A 22284-nucleotide genomic window follows, 5' to 3' on the forward strand; every position below is an offset into this window, starting at 1 on the left:
CTGGAGGCTGGGCTGTAGCACACTTGGTTGAGCACACACATCACCAGGCACAAGGACCCAGGTTCAAGTCCCTAATCCCCACCTGCGAGGGAGAAGCTTCAAGAAGAGGGAAGCAGGGCTGCAGGTGACCCTCTCCCCACCCCCCCTTCTTCCCCTCTGGATTTCTCTCCTGTTAAGGAAAACAAGAACAAAGTTCTTAATTTTTGTCTCGTTCAGTTCCTGGTCTCATTTAGTGGATATTAAAATTTAATGTCACAGTAATGTTTCTCCTAGTATTTCCCACACAGTCTCACGTCTACACTAACATCCAGGACAGTCCGTGCTGAGCTCGTTTCCCGTGTGTTATACCGGGCACGGTGTTCTACACACCCTGTGCCAGGCTCACGTCTCCCCAGAGCACTTGGGGCTGTTTCCACACCCACTGCATGGTGGACAGCAGGCTGAGTGTGGCACCGACAGAGTCTGTCCAGCTGCCTGGCTTCAGCTTTATCCAGAACCCTTTGCTAGTGAGAGAGAGATGCAGACCAGAGCACCGCTCTCCCCTGGTGTGGGGTTGAGGCCCCCCTGGTCTCGTGTGCAAGTTGTGCACTCTTCTGCTGAGCTATCTCTGTGCCGTGAAGCCTTTTCAACAGTCCTGCTTGCTGGCCCTCCTGTCCCCTGGTCAAACCACTTCCAGCTGCCCCACTCTGTCCCTCCCGTCCCCAGACCTCATGCAGGATAGCCATTGGGGGCTCAGGTCAGCCTTGCCAGGGAGAAAGCAACGTCACCTGCCAGCTGTGCGTCCTCTGACTAAATCCTCCTGGGCAGCTGTGGCCCACCAGGCAGTGGCTACCCGTGGCCACGAGGAGGCACCAGAACACAGTGAACCGAGGTGAAGAGAGCAAGGAGGGTCTGCCCATGCCTGTGAGCATCGCCCCGCGGTGGCACCAGGACACTCAGCCTCCCACTGCTTCCTGCCACAGGCCACTGGCCGGCGCCTGCCCCCTTGGTCACCAGCAGCGGATGGTTCAGCTGAAAGGCAACTATGGTGCCTGAGGAGACAGCAGCAAACCCAGCCACAGTTGCCCATCTGAAACGGGGAGACGGAAGCAGATCAGTCACCGGCGTCTCCATAAGAGACTCCACTCAAGTTCCTTGAAGACTGAAGGGGCAGGTGCTGGGCTCCCACAGGAGCAGGTGCTGGGCTCCCACGGGGGCAGGTGCTGGGCTCCCACAGGAGCAGGTGCTGGGCTCCCACAGGGGCAGGTGCTGGGCTCCCACAGGGGCAGGTGCTGGGCTCCCACAGGGGCAGGTGCTGGGCTCCCACAGGGCAGGTGCTGGGCTCCCACAGGGGCAGGTGCTGGGCTCCCACAGGGGCAGGTGCTGGGCTCCCACAGGGGCAGGTGCTGGGCTCCCACAGGGGCAGGTGCTGGGCTCCCACAGGGCAGGTGCTGGGGCTCCAACAGGGGCAGGTGCTCCCACAGGGCAGGTGCTGGGCTCCCACAGGGGCAGGTGCTGGGCTCCCACGGGGCAGGTGCTGGGCTCCCACAGGGGCAGGTGCTGGGGCTCCCACAGGGGCAGGTGCTGGGCTCCCACAGGGGCAGGTGCTGGGCTCCCACAGGGGCAGGTGCTGGGGCTCCAACAGGGGCAGGTGCTCCCACAGGGCAGGTGCTGGGCTCCCACAGGGGCAGGTGCTGGGCTCCCACGGGGCAGGTGCTGGGCTCCCACAGGGGCAGGTGCTGGGGCTCCCACAGGGGCAGGTGCTGGGCTCCCACAGGGGCAGGTGCTGGGCTCCCACAGGGGCAGGTGCTGGGGCTCCCACAGGGGCAGGTGCTGGGCTCCCACAGGGGCAGGTGCTGGGCTCCCACAGGGGCAGGTGCTGGGCTCCCACAGGGGCAGGTGCTGGGCTCCCACAGGGCAGGTGCTGGGGCTCCAACAGGGGCAGGTGCTCCCACAGGGCAGGTGCTGGGCTCCCACAGGGGCAGGTGCTGGGCTCCCACGGGGCAGGTGCTGGGCTCCCACAGGGGCAGGTGCTGGGGCTCCCACAGGGGCAGGTGCTGGGCTCCCACAGGGGCAGGTGCTCGGCTCCCACAGGGGCAGGTGCTGGGGCTCCCACAGGGGCAGGTGCTGGGCTCCCACAGGGGCTGGAGCTGGGGCTCCCACAGGGGCAGGTGCTGGGGCTCCCACAGGGGCAGGTGCTGGGGCTCCCACAGGAGCAGGTGCTGGGCTCCCACAGGGCAGGTGCTGGGCTCCCACAGGGGCTGGTGCTGGGGCTCCCACAGGGGCAGGTGCTGGGGCTCCCACAGGGGCAGGTGCTAGGCTCCCACAGAGGCAGGTGCTGGGCTCCCACAGGGCAGGTGCTGGGCTCCCACAGGGGCAGGTGCTGGGCACCCACAGGGGCAGGTGCTGGGCTCCCACAGGGGCAGGTGCTGGGCTCCCACAGGGACAGGTGCTGGGCTCCAACAAGGGCAGGTGCTGGGCTCCCACAGAGGCAGGTGCTGGGGCTCCCACAGGAGCAGGTGCTGGGGCTCCCACAGGAGCAGGTGCAGGTGCTCCCATAGGGGCAGGTACTGGGTTCCCACAGGGGCAGGTGCTGGGCTCCCACAGGGGCTTGTGCTTGGCTCCCACAGGAGCACGTGCTGGGCTCCCACAGGGACAGGTGCTGGGCTCCCACAGGGACAGGTGCTGGGCTCCCACAGTGGCAGGTGCTGGGCTCCCACAGGGCAGGTGCTGGGCTCCCACAGGGGCAGGTGCTGGGGCTCCCACAGGGGCAGGTGCTAGGCTCCCACAGGGCAGGTGCTGGGCTCCGACAGGGGCAGGTGCTGGGCTCCCACAGGGGCAGTGCTGGGGCTCCCACAGGGGCAGGTGCTGGGCTCCCACAGGGACAGGTGCTGGGCTTCCACAGGGGCAGGTGCTGGGGCACTCACAGAAGCAGGTGCTGGGGCTCCCACAGGGGCAGGTGCTGGGCTCCCACAGGGGCAGGTGCTGGGCTCCCACAGAAGCAGGTGCTAGGGCTCCCACAGGGGCAGGTGCTCCCACAGGGCCAGGTGCTGGGCTCCCACAGGGGCAGGTGCTGGGCTCCCACAGGGGCAGGTTCTGGGCTCCCACAGGGGCAGGTGCTGGGCTCCCACAGGGGCAGGTGCTGGGCTCCCACAGAGGCAGGTGCTGGGGCTCCCACAGGGGCAGGTGCTGGGCTCCCACAGGGGCAGGTGCTGGGCTTCCACAGGGGCAGGTGCTGGGGCACTCACAGGAGCAGGTGCTGGGGCTCCCACAGGGTCAGGTGCTGGGGCTCCCACAGGGGCAGGTGCTGGGCTCCCACGGGGCAGGTGCTGGGCTCCCACAGAAGCAGGTGCTTGGGCTCCCACAGAAGCAGGTGCTTGGGCTCCCACAGGGCCAGGTGCTCCCACAGGGCCAGGTGCTGGGCTCCCACAGGGGCAGGTGCTGGGCTCCCACAGGGGCAGGTTCTGGGCTCCCACAGGGGCAGGTGCTGGGCTCCCACAGGAGCAGGTGCTGGGGTTCCCACAGGGGCAGGTGCTGGGCTCCCACAGGGACAGGTGCTGGGGCTCCCACAGGGGCAGGTGCTGGGCTCCCACAGAAGCAGGTGCTTGGGCTCCCACAGAGGCAGGTGCTGGGCTCCCACAGGAGCAGGTGCTGGGGCTCCTACAGGGGCAGGTGCTGGGGCTCCCACAGGGGCAGGTGCTAGGCTCCCACAGGGCAGGTGCTGGGCTCCCACAGGGGCAGGTGCTGGGCTCCCACAGGGGCAGGTGCTGGGGCTCCCACAGGGGCAGGTGCTGGGATCCCACAGGGACAGGTGCTGGGCTTCCACAGGAGCAGGTGCTGGGGCTCCCACAGGGGCAGGTGCTGGGGCTCCCACAGGGGCAGGTGCTGGGCTCCCACAGAAGCAGGTGCTTGGGCTCCCACAGGGGCAGGTGCTCCCACAGGGCCAGGTGCTGGGCTCCCACAGGGCAGGTGCTGGGCTCCCACAGGGGCAGGTGCTGGGCTCCCACAGAAGCAGGTGCTTGGGCTCCCACAGGGCAGGTGCTGGGCTCCCACAGGGGCAGGTGCTGGGCTCCCACAGGGGCAGGTTCTGGGCTCCCACAGGGGCAGGTGCTGGGCTCCCACAGGAGCAGGTGCTGGGGTTCCCACAGGGGCAGGTGCTGGGCTCCCACAGGGACAGGTGCTGGGGCTCCCACAGGGGCAGGTGCTGGGCTCCCACAGAAGCAGGTGCTTGGGCTCCCACAGAGGCAGGTGCTGGGCTCCCACAGGAGCAGGTGCTGGGGCTCCTACAGGGGCAGGTGCTGGGGCTCCCACAGGGCAGGTGCTGGGCTCCCACAGGGGCAGGTGCTGGGCTCCCACAGGGTCAGGTGCTGGGGCTCCCACAGGGGCAGGTGCTGGGCTCCCACAGAGGCAGGTGCTGGGCTCTGTTGTTAAAATTTCCGGGGCTCTTGCCGGGCCGGCTAGCTTCACGGTGGTGAACAGAGACGCGGAGACAACGGCTGGGCAGGGAAGCTGTATTTCTTTATTCAGGAACAACGATTCACAAACTAAGACAAACTAATCACCAAACAGAACTCTGCTGTCTCTTTGCGGCGGCGCAAGCACTCTTTCTTTTACTCTGGAACTCAGGAACCCTCTCCCTTACTCTCGAACTCAGAAACTCTCGCACCCTCGCACTCTCGAACTCCGGAACTCAGGAACTCTGTCACTGGGGAACTCAGGAACTCTCGGACTCCGGAACCCTCTCCCAGGGTCCCTTGGGGCGGGGCCAAGCAGGCCCGCGAAATTAACAGGACTCATCCAATTCTCTTGGAGGGGGAGGGCTAGAACAAGCCAATGTAAAGCATACGACAATTCCCCCTTTTCTTTTTAACTAAATGACTATAGTATCAAGGGTGTGGGGTGAACAGAAACATATATAACCAAAACCAGCATGTTGCCAAGGGAAGGCCTGAGGGGGCCATATCTGAAAAAAAAAATTTTTCTTGCCTCTGGGGGGCTACTTGCCTCGACGGGCAATTGCATGGGGGCGGGGAACGGCCTAGGGTCCCACAGGCAGCTGGCTGCAACTTACTTACTATGAAACAAAACTTGTTATTAGCATATCTACTGCAGGATCCAACGTTTCTAATAGAGAAGGAATTTGAGACTTTTACATATCAACAATGTCTTTTAACCTTTTGTTACACCCATTCAAGATGGAGACACACCCTAGGTGTGGGCCGGAGAGGAAACCTCAGGCATGAGAATAATTAGCATAGCCATTGTGCGATCTACCATTTCTAATAGAGAAGGTAGTGTTTTACATATCAACAAGTCTATTTAACCTTTTGTTTAGACCAACTTAGTTGAAATATATTGATTGTTAACTAATTTTTACCTCAGACTTTAAATGTAAGTTAATTTTTATCTTTATGAGAATTACGTTGAAAACCTTTTTCATTTATCTTTGACTAGTAAGAATTTAGCCTTAAAGCTACTGTTTACCAAACTTTAAACATACACATAAACATAGTCATTAATACACGAGGAGAGAAACCTTTGTTACGAAGACATGTCATTTTAAACACGAATTTAAATCTATATTGTCTTAGTTGTTGGGGGGGGTTCACCATCCGGAGGTGGCTTCCCGCGCAGCTCCACTTCTAGGAATTGCAGGTTGCGATCTCTGCACAAATCTCTGCGTACTCCAGCTTGTCTGTCTTCAGACCGGACCGGCGGCTGGAGATCTCGTGTGCCCAGTTTTGGCAGGGAGCCCGGGAGTCCGGGAGGCCCGGGATGGTTCCAGAATTCATAGAAAGAGGGCAGGCAGGCCATCTTTGTAGAAGGCGTGAGCCTAGGTGCCCAGGGGTGGCGGCCATGATAGAACGCCGCGGCCCTGCCCCATGGCCCTGCCATGTCTGCTGCCCTGTTCGCAGTGGCCGAGCAGCGTGGAGGGATCAAGCGTCCAGTGCCCTGCACCACGCGGTGGAGAGCCGGCTCCTGTGGGCTGGCCTCAGGCTCCAGCATGTTGGCATCGGGCTCCAGCATGTTGGCCTCAGGCTCCAGCATGTTGGCATCGGGCTCCAGCATGTTGGCATTGGGCTCTAGCGTGCTGGCATCGGGCTCTTGCATGGTGGCGTAGGCCTCCTGCGGGCTGCGGGGCTGCGGGGTTGCTGGCGCGGTGCGCGGGGTTGTCTGGGCGCAGCCGGCTGGCTGGCTGTTTGACCAGGTGGAAACAGCAGCTCCGCGCCTTGCCTCCCGCCCGCTGGCTCTTCCCGCTGGCTGTTCTGAGTTCGCTCGAGCGAGTGGAAACCACAGAGTGGTCCAGAGATAAATGTTCCAGAAACAGCAAAACAGTCTCGTGAAGAAAGAGCAGAGGCCTTTGGAGATCTCTTCACAAGCAGAAGAGAAGGCCATCGTACATAGGTAGCCAAATTGTCTTTACTTATCTGAGAGATGCGCAGGTCAGCCCCACGTTGGGCGCCATTTGTTGTTAAATTTTCGGAGGCTCTTGCCGGGCTGGCTAGCTTCACGGTGGTGAACAGAGACGCGGAGACAACAGCTGGGCAGGGAAGCTGTATTTCTTTATTCAGGAACAACGATTCACAAACTAAGACAAACTAATCACCAAACAGAACTCTGCTGTCTCTTTGCGGCGGCGCAAGCACTCTTTCTTTTACTCTGGAACTCAGGAACCCTCTCCCTTACTCTCGAACTCAGAAACTCTCGCACCCTCGCACTCTCGAACTCCGGAACTCAGGAACTCTGTCACTGGGGAACTCAGGAACTCTCGGACTCCGGAACCCTCTCCCAGGGTCCCTTGGGGCGGGGCCAAGCAGGCCCGCGAAATTAACAGGACTCATCCAATTCTCTTGGAGGGGGAGGGCTAGAACAAGCCAATGTAAAGCATACGACAGGGCTCCCACAGGGGCAGGTGCTGGGCTCCCACAGGGGCAGGTGCTGGGGTTCCCACAGGGCCAGGTGCTGGGCTCCCACAGGGACAGGTGCTCCCACAGGGGCAGGTGCTGGGCTCCCACAGGGCAGGTGCTGGGCTCCCACAGGGGCAGGTGCTGGGCTCCCACAGGGCAGGTGCTGGGCTCCCACAGGGGCAGGTGCTGGGCTCCCACAGGGGCAGGTGCTCGGCTCCCACAGGGGAAGGTGCTGGACTCCCACAGGGGCAGGTGCTGGGCTCCCACAGGGGCAGGTGCTGGGCTCCCACAGGGCAGGTGCTGGGCTCCCACAGAAGCAGGTGCTGGGTTCCCACAGGGCAGGTGCTGGGCTCCCACAGGGGCAGGTGCTGGGGCTCCCACAGGGGCAGGTGCTTGGGCTCCCACAGGGGCAGGTGCTCCCACAGGGCCAGGTGCTGGGCTCCCACAGGGGCAGGTGCTGGGCTCCCACAGGGGCAGGTGCTGGGGCTCCCACAGGGGCAGGTGCTGGGGCTCCCACAGGGGCAGGTGCTTGGGCTCCCACAGGGGCAGGTGCTCCCACAGGGCCAGGTGCTGGGCTCCCACAGGGGCAGGTGCTGGGCTCCCACAGGGGCAGGTTCTGGGCTCCCACGGGGGCCGGTGCTGGGCTCCCACAGAGGCAGGTGCTGGGCTCCCACAGGGGCAGGTGCTGGGCTCCCACAGGGGCAGGTGCTGGGCTCCCACAGAAGCAGGTGCTTGGGCTCCCACAGGGGCAGGTGCTCCCACAGGGGCAGGTGCTGGGGCTCCCGTAGGGGCAGGTGCTGGGCTCCCACAGGGGCAGGTGCTGGGCTCCCACAGGGGCAAGTGCTGGGCTCCCACAGGGACAGGTGCTGGGCTCCCACAGGGGCAGGTGCTGGGCTCCCACTGGGGCTGGTGCTGGGCTCCCACAGGGGCAGGTGCTGGGCTCCCACAGGGACAGGTGCTGGGCTCCCACAGGGGCAGGTGCTGGGCTCCCACAGGGGCAGGTGCTGGGCTCCCACAGGGGCAGGTGCTGGGCTCCCACAGGGGCAGGTGCTGGGCTCCCACAGGGGCAGGTGCTGGGCTCCCACAGGGGCAGGTGCTGGGCTCCCACAGGGGCAGGTGCTGGGCTCCCACAGAAGCAGGTGCTTTGGCTCCCACAGGGGCAGATGCTCCCACAGGGGCAGGTGCTGGGCTCCCACAGGGCAGGTGCTGGACTCCCACAGGGGCAGGTGCTGGGCTCCCACAGGGACAGGTGCTGGGCTCCCACAGGGACAGGTGCTGGGCTCCCACAGGGGCAGGTGCTGGGCTCCCACAGTGGCAGGTGCTGGGCTCCCACAGGGCAGGTGCTGGGCTCCCACAGAAGCAGGTGCTTGGGCTCCCACAGGGGCAGGTGCTCCCACAGGGGCAGGTGCTGGGCTCCCGCAGGGCAGGTGCTGGGCTCCCACAGGGACAGGTGCTGGGCTCCCACAGGGCAGGTGCTGGGCTCCCACAGGGGCAGGTGCTGGGCTCCCACAGGGGCAGGTGCTGGGCTCCCACAGGGACAGGTGCTGGGCTCCCACAGGGGCAGGTGCTCCCTCAGGGGCAGGTGCTGGGCTCCCACAGGGGCAGGTGCTGGGGTTCCGACAGGCGCAGGTACTGGGGCTCCGACAGGGGCAGGGGCTCCCCTGTGCCCTTGGTCGCTGGGTCAGACCCCCAGCCCCACCTGCAGGGGTGAAGTTTTATAAGCAGGAATGCAGGTCTGCAGGTGTCTGTCTCTCTCCCTCCCTATCTCCCCTTCCTCTAGTTTCTCTCCACCACTATTTCAAAAAACAGGCCGGGAGCCGTGGAGGCACCAAACCCCAGCAATAACCCTGGTGACAATGAATAAATAAATCAGGAGAGAGAGGGAGCCCAGGAACTGTCCTTTCCGCAGCCGTAGGACCAACAGGCCCGCCACTCTGAGATGAAGGCCAGCCTGACTCCTGCACAGACTGCCCACCATCCTCCACAACAGACTGGTGAGACCGCTGTGAGCGCGTTAGCCTAGCTTCTCCTAGTACTGACCTGGAAAACAAAGGCAGGGGACTTGGCGGTAGCCAGCAATTCTTTTTTTTTTTTTAATTTTTTATTTAAGAAAGGATTAATTAACAAAACCATAGGCTAGGAGGGATACAACTCCACACAATTCCCACCACCCAATCTCCATATCCCACCCCCTCCCATGATAGCTTTCCCATTCTCTATCCCTCTGGGAGTATGGACCCAGGGTCATGGTGGGTTGCAGAAGGTAGAAGGTCTGGCTTCTGTAATTGCTTCCCTGCTGAACATGGGCGTTGACTGTTGGGTCCATACTCCCAGTCTGCCTCTCTCTTTCCCTAGTAAGGTGTGTCTCTGGGGAAGCTGAGCTCCAGGACACATTGGTGGGGTCTTCAGTCCAGGGAAGCCTGGCCAGCATCCTGGTGGCATCTGGAACCTGGTGACTGAAAAGAGAGTTAACATACGAAGCCAAAAAAATTGTTGAGCAATCATGGACCCAAAGCTTGGAATAGTGGAGAGGAAGTGTTAGGGAGGTACTCACTGCAAACTCTAGTGTACTTCTGCTTTCAGGTATATATTTTGCAGTAGTTTATGGAAACGTGTGAACATATGCTCTCTCTCACAGAAACTGGTGTATATCTAGGTTATGGGACTTTGTTAGAAAGTGAACCACCTGAGACGGAATTAGAGTGTACTATAAAAGGAAAGGTCTCACCCGAGTAATGAAGCTGAAGGGTTGTCATTCCACACATGAAGTCTCTGGACACAGTCTGAGGTGAAGCATGTTGAGGTGGCAATCGTTGCGTTGGCTAGGTTGTGATTGGCGGATGCAATATTATTTGGTATGGATTGGGAGACGCATACGGGAAAGTGGGCCCTATCCAAGGGTTCCAGCACTGGGGGAAGTAGAGGCTCTATAGTGGAGATGTGAGGTTCCTGCTGTCTTAGGGTTCAAAAAGACAATCGATAGTTAATGTTATCATCACATTATTTGGTAATTGGGTTAACTTTGAAAAGTCCTTTTGTTAGGGTTTGCTGTACAGTATCCAGTATCTTGTATATAGCTGTGCTATTGGATGCTTCTGATCTACTTGGTCTAGGCTTTTGAGAGAGTCCGCATATCAAATACACAGCCTATATATTAAAAAGATTCAGTTTGTGTTTTGAAAAACTTTGAGACATACAATTGATTTTCCCCCTCTCATATTAATTAACTAGTGATTTATATGACTATATTTTACTAGGAGTGTACATAAACACCATTCCCACCACCAAAAGACTGTGACCCATCCCTCCCACCCACTCCCACCCCCCACTGGCCCAGGAAGCTACATGTCTACCCCTCACCACTGGGTTTTTACTCTGGTGCCCTACTTACAATTTGGTCATGTCCTGCTTTTAGTTTCCCTTTCAGATCTTCTTACTCAACTTCTGTTGATGAGTGGGATCATCCCATACTCATCTTTATCTTTCTGACTTAGCTCACTTAACATAATTCCTTCTAGCTCTGTCCAAGATGGGTCAGAGAAGGTGGGTTCATTGTTCTTGATAGCTGTATAGTATTCCATTGTGTATATACACCACAGCTTTCTCAGCCACTCATCTGTTGTCGGGAACCTGGGTAGCTTCCAGGTTTTAGCTGTTATGAATTGTGCTGCTATGAACATAGGAGTACACACCTCTTTTTGGTTGGGTGTTATGGAGTCCTTGGGGTATAACCACAGGAGAGGAATTACTGGATCATATGGAAGGTCCATGTCTAGCCTTCTGAGAGTTTTCCAGACTGCTCTCCACAGAGGCTGGACCAATTTACATTCCCACCAGCAATGGAAAAGGGTTCCTCTGTCCCCACAGCCTCTCCAGCATTTGTTGCTGCTGTAGCCAGCAATTCTTATTTCTCAACCAGTTGAGTCTGTTCATTGTCATTCAGTCGGTTGACTGTTGCTTCTATTGCAGAAGCCAGAACTCCCACCTGCTGCTCCCCATAAAGAACATTGGTCTACACTCCCTGAGGGGGAGAAGTATCAGGGGAACAAGACCAGAGGGCTCTGAACTCCAACTCCATCAGGACTGGAAAGCGAAGAGGGAAAAAGGGTGTAGGTGTGACTTAGGAGAGAAGGGGAGCTGGCCGCGCACTCGGTGAAGTGCAGGTAGGGCGAAGTGCAAGGATCCCGCTCGACCTCCTGGCTCCCCACCTGCAGGGGAGTCACTTCACAGGCGGTGAAGCAGGTGTGCTAGTGTCTACCTTTCTCTCTCCCTCTCTGTCTTCCCCTCCTTTCTCAATTTCTCACTGTCCTACACAACAACAATGACAATAACAGCAACAACAATAGGAAAAAATGGCCACCAGGAGCAGTGGATTTGTAGTGCCGGCACTGAATCCCAGCAATAATCCTGCAGGCAAAAAAAAAAAAAAAGAAGAAGAAGAAAGAAAGAAAGGAGGAAAGGAAGGGAGAAAAGGCAGGACCATGGGGCCGGGGAGAATGGGCCGATAGATAGACAGACAGATAGTTATAGAAATAACAGTCAGCCCGTATCTGTGGCCTTGGGAGAACCACTGCAGTTTCCAGTGGAGGGAATGGGGACACAGAGCTCTGGTGGGAATGGTGTGGAGTTGTTTCCCTGTTATCTCGTAATTTTGTAATCCAATATTAAATCACTAATTAAAAAATCATAGTTTCTTTAAAAAAAAGGTTTACTGTGGTCACACAATAAAAGTCCAACAATTAAACAAAACTGTGATGAGTGCAGTAAGTAACACGCAGATGTAAACATGCAACTCAGAGCCGGGAAACACCTACACGGTTCTACAGCTGGGAAATAAAAGCCGATGTCACACTCAGTGGACACCTGCAACGTCCGTCCAGGGACCAAGTCGAGCGCTTCACGTGGAATCCCGAGCACCGGCTGCAGGGGTCGTCCCAGAGCCCACAGCTCTGCTGCAGGTGCAGCTGCTCATGTGAGGTCCGTCTCCCTGCTCAGCTCCCAGCTGAAGGGCCTTCAGTGTCTGTTCAGTGTGTGGCCCAGGCCGGGCGCATGCTAGCGACTATCTGTCAAATGAACAAAGGGCAGATCCAGCCCACGGTCACTCCTGAGAGGCTCCTGGTGCCTGTTCACTGAGGAGACACAGAAATGAATCGCTGAGCTCAAGAGTGGCTGGTGATGCCTGCGCCTGTCAGACCTCAGCCCACATGCATGTGTGTGTGTGTCAGTGTGTGTCAGTGTCTCTGTGTGTCTGTATCTGTGTGTGTGTGTGTCTATGTGACTGTGTGTCTGTGTCTGTGTGTGTGTGTGTCAGTGTGTGTGTCTATATGACTGTGTGTTTCTGTGTGTCTGTGTGTGTCTGTGTGTCAGTGTGTGTGAGTGTCTCTGTGTGTCTGTGTGTGTGTCAGTGTGTCAGTGTGTGTCTCTGTGTCTTTGTGTCTGTGTGAGTGTATCTGTGTTTCTATGTGTCTGTGTGTGTTTATGTGACTGTGTGTGTGTGTCAGTGTGTGTCTCTGTGTCTTTGTGTCTGTGTGAGTGTATCTGTGTGTTTATATGTGTCTGTGTGTGTTTATGTGACTGTGTGTGTCTATGTGTCTGTGTCTGTGTGACTGTGTGTATGTCTCTGTGTGTGTGTCTATATGTCTGTGTGTGTGTGTCTATGTGTCTGTGTCTGTGTGACTGTGTGTGTGTGTGTGCGTCTATGTGACTGTGTGGGTATGTCTCTCTGTGTGTGTCTATGTGTCTGCGTGTTTGTGTGAATGTCTCTGTGTGTGTCTGTGTGTGTTTGTGTGTATGTGTCTGTCTGTGTGTCTATGTGTCTCTGTGTATGCCGTGTGTGTTTGTGTGTCTCTGTGTGTCAATCTGTCTGTACCTGCAGGTATCCCTAGTAGAACCCAAGCAAAATTTCAGGTTTTTGAGCAGAACCAAAGAAGGGACTCAGGTGGTGGTGACCAGGTATGACTACACATCACAGGTGGTAGTGACCAGGTGTGACTACACGTCACAGTGCAAAAGGACCTGCATTGGAGCCCCTAGCCTCCACTTGCCAGGGAAGTTTCACGAGTGGTGAAGCAGTGCTGCAAATGTTGCTTTTCTCTTCCCTTATCTATGTCCCCCTTTCCCCTCGATTGCTCCATCTCTGTCCAATAAAAAGGAGAAGGAGGAGGAAGACAAAGAGAAAGAAATGGGCAGAGAGGGGGCAGGTGGTAGCGCACCTGGTTGAGAGAACATGTTACAATGTGCAAGGACCCAGGTTTGAGCCCCTGGTCCCCACCTGCAGGAGGAAACCTTTGCAAGTGGTGAAGCAGGGCTGCAGGTGTCTCTCTGTCTCTCTCCCTATCTCCCCTACTCTCTCAATGTCTGACTATCTCTATCCAACAAATAAAGATAATAAAATTTTGATAATAAAAAAAAGAAACGGGCAGAGAAACTTCTTTGCCGGTCAGTTCTGGTGACATGCCATTGTGGAAATGTTTTAGTTTTCTTTTTTTTATATTTATTTATAAAATGGAAACACTGACAAGACCATAGGATAAGAGGGGTACAGTTCCACACAGTTCCCACCACCAGAACTCCGTATCCCACCCCCTCCCCTGATAGCTTTCCTATTCCCTATCCCTCTGGGAGTATGGACCCAGGGTCATTGTGGGATGCAGAAGGTGGAAGGTCTGGCTTCTGTAACTGCTTCCCCGCTGAACATGGGCGTTGACAGGTAGATCCATACTCCCAGCCTGTTTCTCTCTTTCCCTAGTGGGGCAGGGCTCTGGGGAAGCGGAGCTCCAGGACACATTGGTGGGGTCGTCTGTCCAGAGAAGTCCAGTTGGCATCATGCTAGCATCTGGAACCTGGTGGCTGGAAAAAAAAAGTTAACATACAAAGCCATACAAATTGTTGACTAATCATGAACCTAAAGGCCCGAATATTGCAGACGAAAATTTGGGGTCTCATTCTGGAAATAGCAAGTAGGTCTATTTCAGGTATATTCCAAGGGGCCCATGACTTTATTAGTTTTGACTGGTGAAGGGGTCCGATCTCTGACCCTCACCCTTTCCTGAGCCCTGGTTCTCACCACTTCCGAATGAGCCCAGTTCGGCTGAGCCACCTTCCCTCCCCAGCTCCCAGGCAGGAGGAAGGCAGGACACGTTTCTCCCCAAGACGTGCAGAGCAGCGGTTGCCATGAGCACTGGGATCTGAACATTACTTGACATCCAGGTTTGTTTTTTTTTTAAGTTTGGCTGCCATGGTAACAACATTGTTCCAGATCAAAGATGAGTTCTGGCCCCAACCTAATGGAGCAGAGGTTCTTCCTAGATGTCTGGAGCGGTGGTGGTGGTGGTGGGGCAGATCCTTTCTCCTCAGGACTCGGTAGATATCACTAAAGGCGTCTGAAAGGGGCTGAGCAGCGGCCAGCCAGGATGGGTGCCCCTGCCAGGCCGGGAAAGCACACTGCCCTCCTAGCTGAGGCACGTTCAGCAAGAGCCATGTGGCCGGCAAACACCGACAGCCCAGACAGCAGTCGCACATCCAAAAGCAGCGCTTGGGTGTCAGTGTGAGCCACGGGGAGTCATGGGCACCCGAGACACAGACGCGAATCCCAGGAGGGCCAGACCCTGCCCAGGAGGACAAGCTACAGGTCCTGAGCAGATCAGAGGAGCGTGTTCACGGCGCCTCCTTCCCTGAAGAGCCCCACACCCCAGCCCTTTACATAGCGGAAAGGGGCCCTTGCAGATGTGACTGAGGTGCCGGCCCCTCAGGAGTCTGCAGCCCCAGCCAACCCTCCACAGAAATCAGATGAGAAGCCCCAGAACCTACCAGAGGAGCCCCGATTCCTGACGTTCAAGTGTCACGACAATGTTTATTTTATTTATTTGGGATAGAGACTGGGAGAAGTTGAGAGGGGGAGAACACAGGAGAGAAAAAGAGAGACACCCGCAGCCCTGCTTCACCATTTGTGATGCTTCCCGCATGCAGGCGGGAACCGGGGACTTGAACCGAGGTCCTTGCACAGGACAGCAGGTAAGCTCTACCAGGTGTGCCGTCGCCTGGCCCCCGAGAATCGTCTTAAGTCAGTAGGTGTGGCATGGCTTTCTGTGCGTGGGCCGCTCGTGCACTAGCTGCTGATTTGCTTGCTTGATCTTTGCTGCTGTGGTTCTTTATTTACTTATATTTATTTATTTATTTATTTATTTATTTATTTATTTATTTTTGCCTCCAGGGTTATTGCTGGGGCTCAGTGCCTGCACTACGAATCCACTGCTCCTGGAGGCCATTTTTTTCCTTTTTGTTACCCTGGTTGTTTTTATCATTGTTGTGGTTATTACTATCGTTGCAACTGATGTCATTGTTGTTGGATAGGACAGAGAGAAATGGAGAGAGGAGGGGAAGACAGAGAGGGGGAGAGAAAGACAGACACCTGCAGACCTGCTTCACCGCCTGTGAAGCGACTCCCCTGCAGGTGGGGAGCTGGGGGCTCGAACCGGGATCCTTAAGCCGGTCCTTGCGCTTTGCACCACCTGCGCTTAACCTGCTGCGCCGCCGCCCAACCCCCCTATTTACTTATTTATTTATTTGCCTCCAGGATTGCCACTGGGGCTCGGTGCCAGCACTACAAATTCCCCGTTCCTGGTGGCCATTTTTTCTTTTTTTGTTGTTCTATTTTGTTTGACAGAACAGAGACAACTTGAGAGGAGAGAGGGGGGTAGAGGTGACAGAAAGGCAACTGCAGCCCTGCTTCAGCACACATGAAGTCTCCCTGATGCAGGTGGGGGCGGAGGCACCATCACCCGGCCGTTCCTCAGGTATTCTTCCTGTCACCGGGAATTCGCTGCTCCAGACTGACCCTCACATAGAAAGAGAGAAACAGGGGCCAGGTGATGGTGCCTAAGGGCCCAGGGTCAAATCCCAGCCCCCCCCCCGCAGGGGGAGCTTCACCAGCAGGGCTGCAGGGGTGTCTCTCGCTCCCTCTCTGTCCCCCTCCCAATTCATCTTTCCTATCAAGTAACAAGAGAAGTCAGGGGAAAAAAGAAATCAGAGACAGAGGGTGGAAGGGAACGACACCAGGGCCCCAGAGGCTCCTCCCCAGCAGGGACAGGCCCTCCAGGCCGTGAACACGGCAGAGCTGCTCACTGGCCATGCAAACCGCGTGGTCGACCCTGCCGCTAGTTTTTAAACCGTCCTTCCTCGAGTTTCAGCTGCAATCTCCTCCTCAGGCTGCTCGCCTCTGTGTCTGACGGTCCGAGGAAAAGGAAGGGGTCCCGATGTTCAGTGAGGTAAACTGGACGCAAGAGGCCGTGTGGCTACATTCTAGGTCCATCAAGTGGAGGGAAAATGGAGCTGGGGGTCAGGAATGGGGGCTGCTGCTCCGTGGGCTCAGGGTTCCAGCTTTACAAGGTTAAAGTTCTGGAGACCAGTCGCATCAGCAGCACGGGTGGAGTGCACACGTCACAAGGTTCAGGTCCCCAGTTCCCTCCTGCAGGTGGTGGAATGTCTCCACAACACCTGAAGGAAGCACGCTGAGGCCTCCCCTCCCTCACTCTCACGGGGAGAACTCACCTTGCTGAGACAGACCGCAGGGGACAGACATGAGGACCGTAAGCAGAAGCCTCAGCCACACAGCAAGACGGACTCCTGCCCACACCGGACACAGTCTGACCAGAAATGGGTCATAAAGCCTGGGACCTGTGCCAGGACCCTCCCCATGCCAGAAGTCAATGTGCCCAAGGCCCCGTATCAACAGCCTCCCTCCGCCCGCCCGAGGCACTAATCCCACCTCAGCCCCCTCTCCCTGCCAGGACGCGGCTGGTTAGACTTTCCTCTGCCTGAGCTCCCGGCTCTACTTGCCTCAGTGTCTTGCATTTCCGACCTTTGATGCCGAGCCCCTCTGCTCCCACCTGCAGCACATTGCTCACAGGCCCCGGGTGCAAGTCACGCACCAGGCACAGCACTCACGTCCGGTCACTCCTCAGCCTGCAGGAGGCAGCCGCGGGTGAGGACACTGCCAGGTCGGGCCTGCACGGGTCTCCCTCACACGCACACGTGTGGACGGCTTCGCAGACAGCAGTGTGCAGTGAGACCTGTTCACCCAGATAGAAGGCAGTGCTGCAGTACATCGCCAGTGACAGACTCCTCCTGCGTCTGCCTGCAAGCCTGTTCTCGTGCTTGCTCGCACGCCACGGCAGGGGCATCTGAGGATGCAACCTCACTGCAGCGTTTCTGCTCTCTCCTTGAAATCCGGAACCAGCAGCCACGGCCACCGACACTGGCCGGCCCTGCGTGTTCCTCAGCGCCTCCCCGACACCCTACCTCCAGGGGCCACCTGACTCTGCCTGGCCCCTGCCAAGCCTCTGAGCTCACTCCTGACCTCAAAGACTCCCAGAGACCCCTTCTGAAGCCAAGGCACAGACTGAGCACAGACCTGAGCACAGACCGAGACCCGACCTTCCCTCACTCTCACGGGGAGAACAGACTGCAGGGGACGTGCTGAGAGTAAACCGACCCTCAGCCACATGGGAAGACGGACTCCAGCCTGCAGGGACACCTCCGACCAGAAACATCCTTTGACAACACTGGCCCTTTCCACGCCGGCACTACATAAGGCCCACCAGTCTGTCCCACGTTGGGCCTCTCAGCTGTTCCCCTCCCCCAGTTGGGCTCTCCTGGCCCTCTGGGGCCTCTCAGCTCCCCCCAGCTGGGCTGTCTCTGTCTCTGATCCGGCTCGGGCCCCTCAGCTCCCCCCCACACACACTCTAGCTGGGGCTTCTCAAGCTCTCCCTCGGCTACAGCTTTAAACGTTCCTTGGTCTACACACCTGACTCTACTTCGCGGCTCATCTGTGTAGCATTTGGTGCTAACCCCTGGGAGGGGCTGTGGAGCCAGCCGCCCCCATACACACTCCATTTGTGTCCCACATTCTTTTTTTATTATTGTTGTGGTTATTATTGTTGTTGTCATTGATGTCGTCGTTGTTGGATAGGACAGAGAGAAATGGAGAGAGGAGGGGAAGACAGAGAGGGGGAGAGAAAGACAGACACCTGCAGACCTGCTTCACCGCCTGTGAAGCGACTCCCCTGCAGGTGGGGAGCCGGGAGCTTGAACCGGGATCCTTAGGCCGGTCCTTGGGCTTTGTGCCACTTGCGCTTTGCGCCACGTGTGCTTAGCCCGCCGCGCTACCGCCTGACTCCCTATGTCCCACATTTCTATCACAGACCACATGAGCACTCAGGGTGTCAAGAGCCCTGGGCCACTGTCAGAGTAACCCAGGGGTCCTAGAGTGCTCGTGGCTTGACGGATTCTGAAAGCAGAAATACTCAAACCCAGAGATGACCGGGTCTGTTCCAGTATGCCAGAGCCTCCTCTAGTAAAAGCCTGGAAGGCCCCTAAGGGAAGATAGGTCCCTAGGAGGAGAGCCGGCCAGTGGGTCGCCCAGGCCAAGTGGAACCTGCTGCACTTCCTATAAATGGAGCATCCCTGGGCAAGTCGCTTCACTGAGCCCAGGCTCCCCTGGAGATGAAGCCAGATGGCAAGTGCAAGCCCCAGGCCTGGGAAGAAGTTCACAGCAGGACCTAGCTGCAGAGTCCTTGGAGAGCCCCAGGCTGGGAGGGGAGCTCTTCATTCGCAGTTGCCTCGGGCCCTGAAGGCGCCCACCTAAGAGCCCCCTCTGCCAGGGAGGGGCAGCATCAGCCTCTGGAGGCCCCGGCCTCGCGCCCACGACCTTGGGAGGGCCTGGAACAGAGCTTCCCGGACAACAGTACTTTTCCACTGCCCTGCCTGGCCACCGCGGCTGGCTTTCTGCTGTGCGGACCAGAGGCAAGGTGCCCCGTGCCAGGCCAGGTCCATCTGGAAGCCACCCAGAATCACTGATGAGGATGGAGACACAGGCATGGCTGAGCAGAGAGAATCTTAGGAAGGGTCTGGGATGTGGGTGACCAGGAGATCCAGAAGCTCATTTGGTGAAGCCCCCCACCCCCAACATTTCTGAGCGCCTCTCCCAGATGGCCCCCCCACCCCTTCCCCTGCTGGGATGAACCTTTTCCAGGGCGCCCCCTGCTTGGTGCAGGCCAGGAGTTTCTGCGAGACTGGGGAGGGGGGGCGGCAGTGTAGGGAAGGGGGAGAGAAGGGGGAGGGGAGAGGAGGAGGGGAGAGGAGAAGAGGACGGGGAGGGGAGAAGGGGGTGGGGAGAAGGGGGTGGGGAGAAGGGGGTGGGGAGAGGGGGAGGGGAGAGGAGAAGAAGACGGGGAGGGGAGAAGGGGGTGGGGAGAAGGGGGTGGGGAGAGGGGGAGGGGAGAGAAGAAGACGGGGAGGGGAGAAGGGGGTGGGGAGAAGGGGGGTGGGGAGAGGGGGAGGGGAGAGGAGAAGAAGACGGGGAGGGGAGAAGGGGGTGGGGAGAAGGGGGGTGGGGAGAGGGGGAGGGGAGCCGGGAAGGGGAGACTGGGAGGGGCAAGGAGACGAGGGAGGAGGAGGGGAGCCCTGCGCTGTGATGTAGGCGGCGGAAGGTGGAGCCGGCGCCCTCCCGCAGGACTCCCCGCATCGGCCTCCGGTCTCCGAGCCGCCGCCCGCCCGGCTCCCGCAGTCTGGGCGGGGGGACCGCCGGCCGCTCTCCGTGAGGGTCTGGGGTCTGGGGTCTCGGGTCCTGGGCGTCTCCACCTTGCCCGGCCCCGCCCCTCCCGGCTCCAGGGCGGGCGACTGCAGGCAGCTGCTGGCGGACACCGGGACACTTAGACACACGGACACCCGGACACCAGGACACCCGGACACTAGGACACCCGGATACCCCCGGACACCCGGACACTAGGACACCCGGACACCCGGATACCCCCGGACACCCGGATACCCCCGGACACCCGGACACTAGGACACCCGGACACCCGGATACCCCCGGACACCCGGATACCCCCGGACACCCGGATACCCCCGGACACCGGGACACTAGGACACCCGGACACCACCCAGTCACCCTGCCGGGGCACCCGCGAGGACAGCCTCCTGGACACTGGCATCTCGGGGCGCCACCCAGCCCGCGGCGATCCGGCGACACCCCCAGGGGCGCCCAGCTCACCTCGCCCCTCCTCCGGCCCCGCAGGCGCCCTTGGGCCCCGCCGCCCCGCCCGCCCGCCCGCCCCGCCCCGCCATGCTGCCCTGGCGCCGCCACAAGTTTGTGCTGGTGCGGGACGAGGCGGGGCGCGGCGGGAAGAGCCTGCGGCCGGGGAAGGGCTGCTCGTCGCTGCTGTCCGGGCTGCTGCGCCCCTGCCCGCACCTGCTGGCCGCCTGGCCGGGCCTGGGCCGCGTGTTCCGCCGGCGGCGCGGGAAGGCGGCGCTCAGCCGCGAGGACCCGACCTACACGGTGCGCTACCTGGGCAGCGCGGCCACGCTGCAGGCCAAGGGCGACGGCTGCACGGACGACGCGGTGGGCAGGATCTGGGCGCGCTGCGGGCCGGGCGGGGGCACCAAGATGAAGCTGACGCTGGGCCCGCACGGCCTCCGCATGCAGCCCTGCGAGCGCGGCCCGGGGGTCCCGCACGGGGCCCGGCTGCAGCCCTGCGGCGGGTGCGCGGCAGCGACCGCGGGGGTCCCGCACGGCCTCCGCACGCACCCCTGCGAGCGCGGGCCCGCACACGCCTACCTGCTGCGGCGCATCACGCACTGCGCGGCGGACGGCCGGCGGCCCCGGGTGCTGGCCTGGGTGTACCGCCACCCCGCGCGCCACAAGGCCGTGGTGCTGCGCTGCCACGCGGTGCTGCTGGCGCGGGCGCGCAAGGCGCGGGGCCTGGCCCGCCTGCTCCGCCACAGGGTGCTGGCGGCCCTCAGCGACTTCCAGCGCCTGCAGCGCCTGAGCGACGCCCGCCGCGGCCGCCAGCTGCTCCTGGGGGGGCCCCCCGGCCGCGCCCCGCCGCGCCGCCTGCTCAACGCGCCCTGCGCCTACCGCCCGCCCTGCGAGCGCGCCCGCGGCAGCCGGCTGGGGCCCATCCGCGAGGAGGACGAGGAGGACGAGCGCCCCGAGGTGCTGGGCCTGGCCCGCGCCCTGAGGACGTGCAGCCTGCGCGGCGGCCCCGACTGACCAACTCTGCGCGCAGGCCGCCCGCCCCCTCCCAAGCCCCTTCCCACGGCAAGGGGGAGAAGCTTCCAGAAAGCCCAAGCGGGGGCCCGGCAGAGACGTCTCGGCCTCCTCCCCAGCAGCCGGGCTGACTTCCAGGCCGGGGAGATGCCCCACACCCCTGGGTTGCCAGGGGGCTGCAGTGTCTGCCCCCAGGGAGATGCCCACTCCTCTGGGTTGCCAGCGGCTGAGTGCCCACCCCTGGGGAGATGCCCCACACCCCTGGGTTGCCAGGGGGCTGCAGTGTCTGCCCCCAGGGAGATGCCCACTCCTCTGGGTTGCCAGCGGCTGAGTGCCCACCCCTGGGGAGATGCCCCACACCCCTGGGTTGCCAGGGGGCTGCAGTGTCTGCCCCCAGGGAGATGCCCACTCCTCTGGGTTGCCAGCGGCTGAGTGCCCACCCCTGGGGAGATGCCCCACACCCCTGGGTTGCCAGGGGGCAACTTTCGCCACGCGCCTCACACCAGACTGCACACAGGCCACCCACTCTCTCCTCCACTCCCGCCATCCCTTCCTCCCAAGCCCCTTCCCACGGCAAGGGGGAGAAGCTTCCAGAAAGCCCAATCAGGGGCTGCAGCCCTGGCCCGGCAGAGGAGTCTCAGCCTCCTCCCCAGGGTACAGGCCGGGTCCCTGGAGCACTGAGGCCTGGTGACTCTGGAGGAAGAGTCCTCACGCTCGGTGGGGGCCCTCTCTACCCTCTGGGCACCACCGCTGCCTCTAAAGACGACTACCCCCAATGCAAAGGTCAGCTGAGGCCAGGTGCCAGCTTGGCACCAGTCTCCTGCCATACCTGTGCCCTGGCACCCCCCCACACACACACACACACAGGACTCCTCATCCGCCTGCCTCTCAGCAGAGAGGGCTGTGTGTACAGCAGGTAATCCAGTCCCCGGAGAAAGGGAGTCTACTCGCGACTAGAGCTTAAGGTCACTGATGACTCAGAAAGTGGACACACAAGACGTGTCCCCAAGTCATGGTTTGCCAAGCAAGGTCCTCACAGAAGGACTGTGCCCCACACCCAGCAGAGGGACTGACCCTCCCTGCCCAGGCGTCTCCAGAGGCCACAGAGAACCCACAGATCTGTGTGTCACCAACTGACCATTGTCAATAAAATGGACCTGCTTTCCTCAGCCTCATCAGCTGTCTGGTGTTGTGTTTGATGCTCCTCGTCTGAAAAGATGGTCAGGGCCCAGCGGCAGTGCACTTGGTTAAGCGCACACATTACTGTACACAAGGACACAGGTTCAAGCCCCTGGTCCCCACCTGCAGGGAAAAGCTTCACGATTGGTGAGGCGGGGCTGCAGTGTCTCT

The 22284-nt window shown here is 59.8% G+C and overlaps 3 protein-coding genes across 3 annotated transcripts in view; 1 reads left to right on the forward strand and 2 right to left on the reverse strand.

Annotated features, from left to right (window-relative positions):
- DDOST (dolichyl-diphosphooligosaccharide--protein glycosyltransferase non-catalytic subunit) overlaps positions 1 to 22284 on the reverse strand; it is a 321069-nt gene that overhangs the window by 233340 nt on the left and 65445 nt on the right. The gene's annotated exons all lie outside the window — the stretch shown is intronic.
- MUL1 (mitochondrial E3 ubiquitin protein ligase 1) overlaps positions 1 to 22284 on the reverse strand; it is a 190846-nt gene that overhangs the window by 25770 nt on the left and 142792 nt on the right. The gene's annotated exons all lie outside the window — the stretch shown is intronic.
- On the forward strand, positions 19945 to 21055 carry FAM43B (family with sequence similarity 43 member B). Its single transcript, XM_007534367.3, has one exon. It carries the CDS (start codon positions 20011 to 20013, stop codon positions 20935 to 20937), a length of 927 nt encoding a protein of 308 aa, XP_007534429.2. The 5' UTR covers positions 19945 to 20010; the 3' UTR covers positions 20938 to 21055.

The sequence above is a fragment of the Erinaceus europaeus genome, chromosome 11 (genome assembly GCF_950295315.1).
Source record: "Erinaceus europaeus chromosome 11, mEriEur2.1, whole genome shotgun sequence".
In the NCBI taxonomy this organism is placed as follows: domain Eukaryota; kingdom Metazoa; phylum Chordata; class Mammalia; order Eulipotyphla; family Erinaceidae; genus Erinaceus; species Erinaceus europaeus.

What these genes read in the sequence shown, in the direction of transcription:
- FAM43B (XM_007534367.3), top strand. Translation starts at nt 20,011, where the DNA reads ATGCTGCCCTGGCGCCGCCACAAGTTTGTGCTGGTGCGGGACGAGGCG.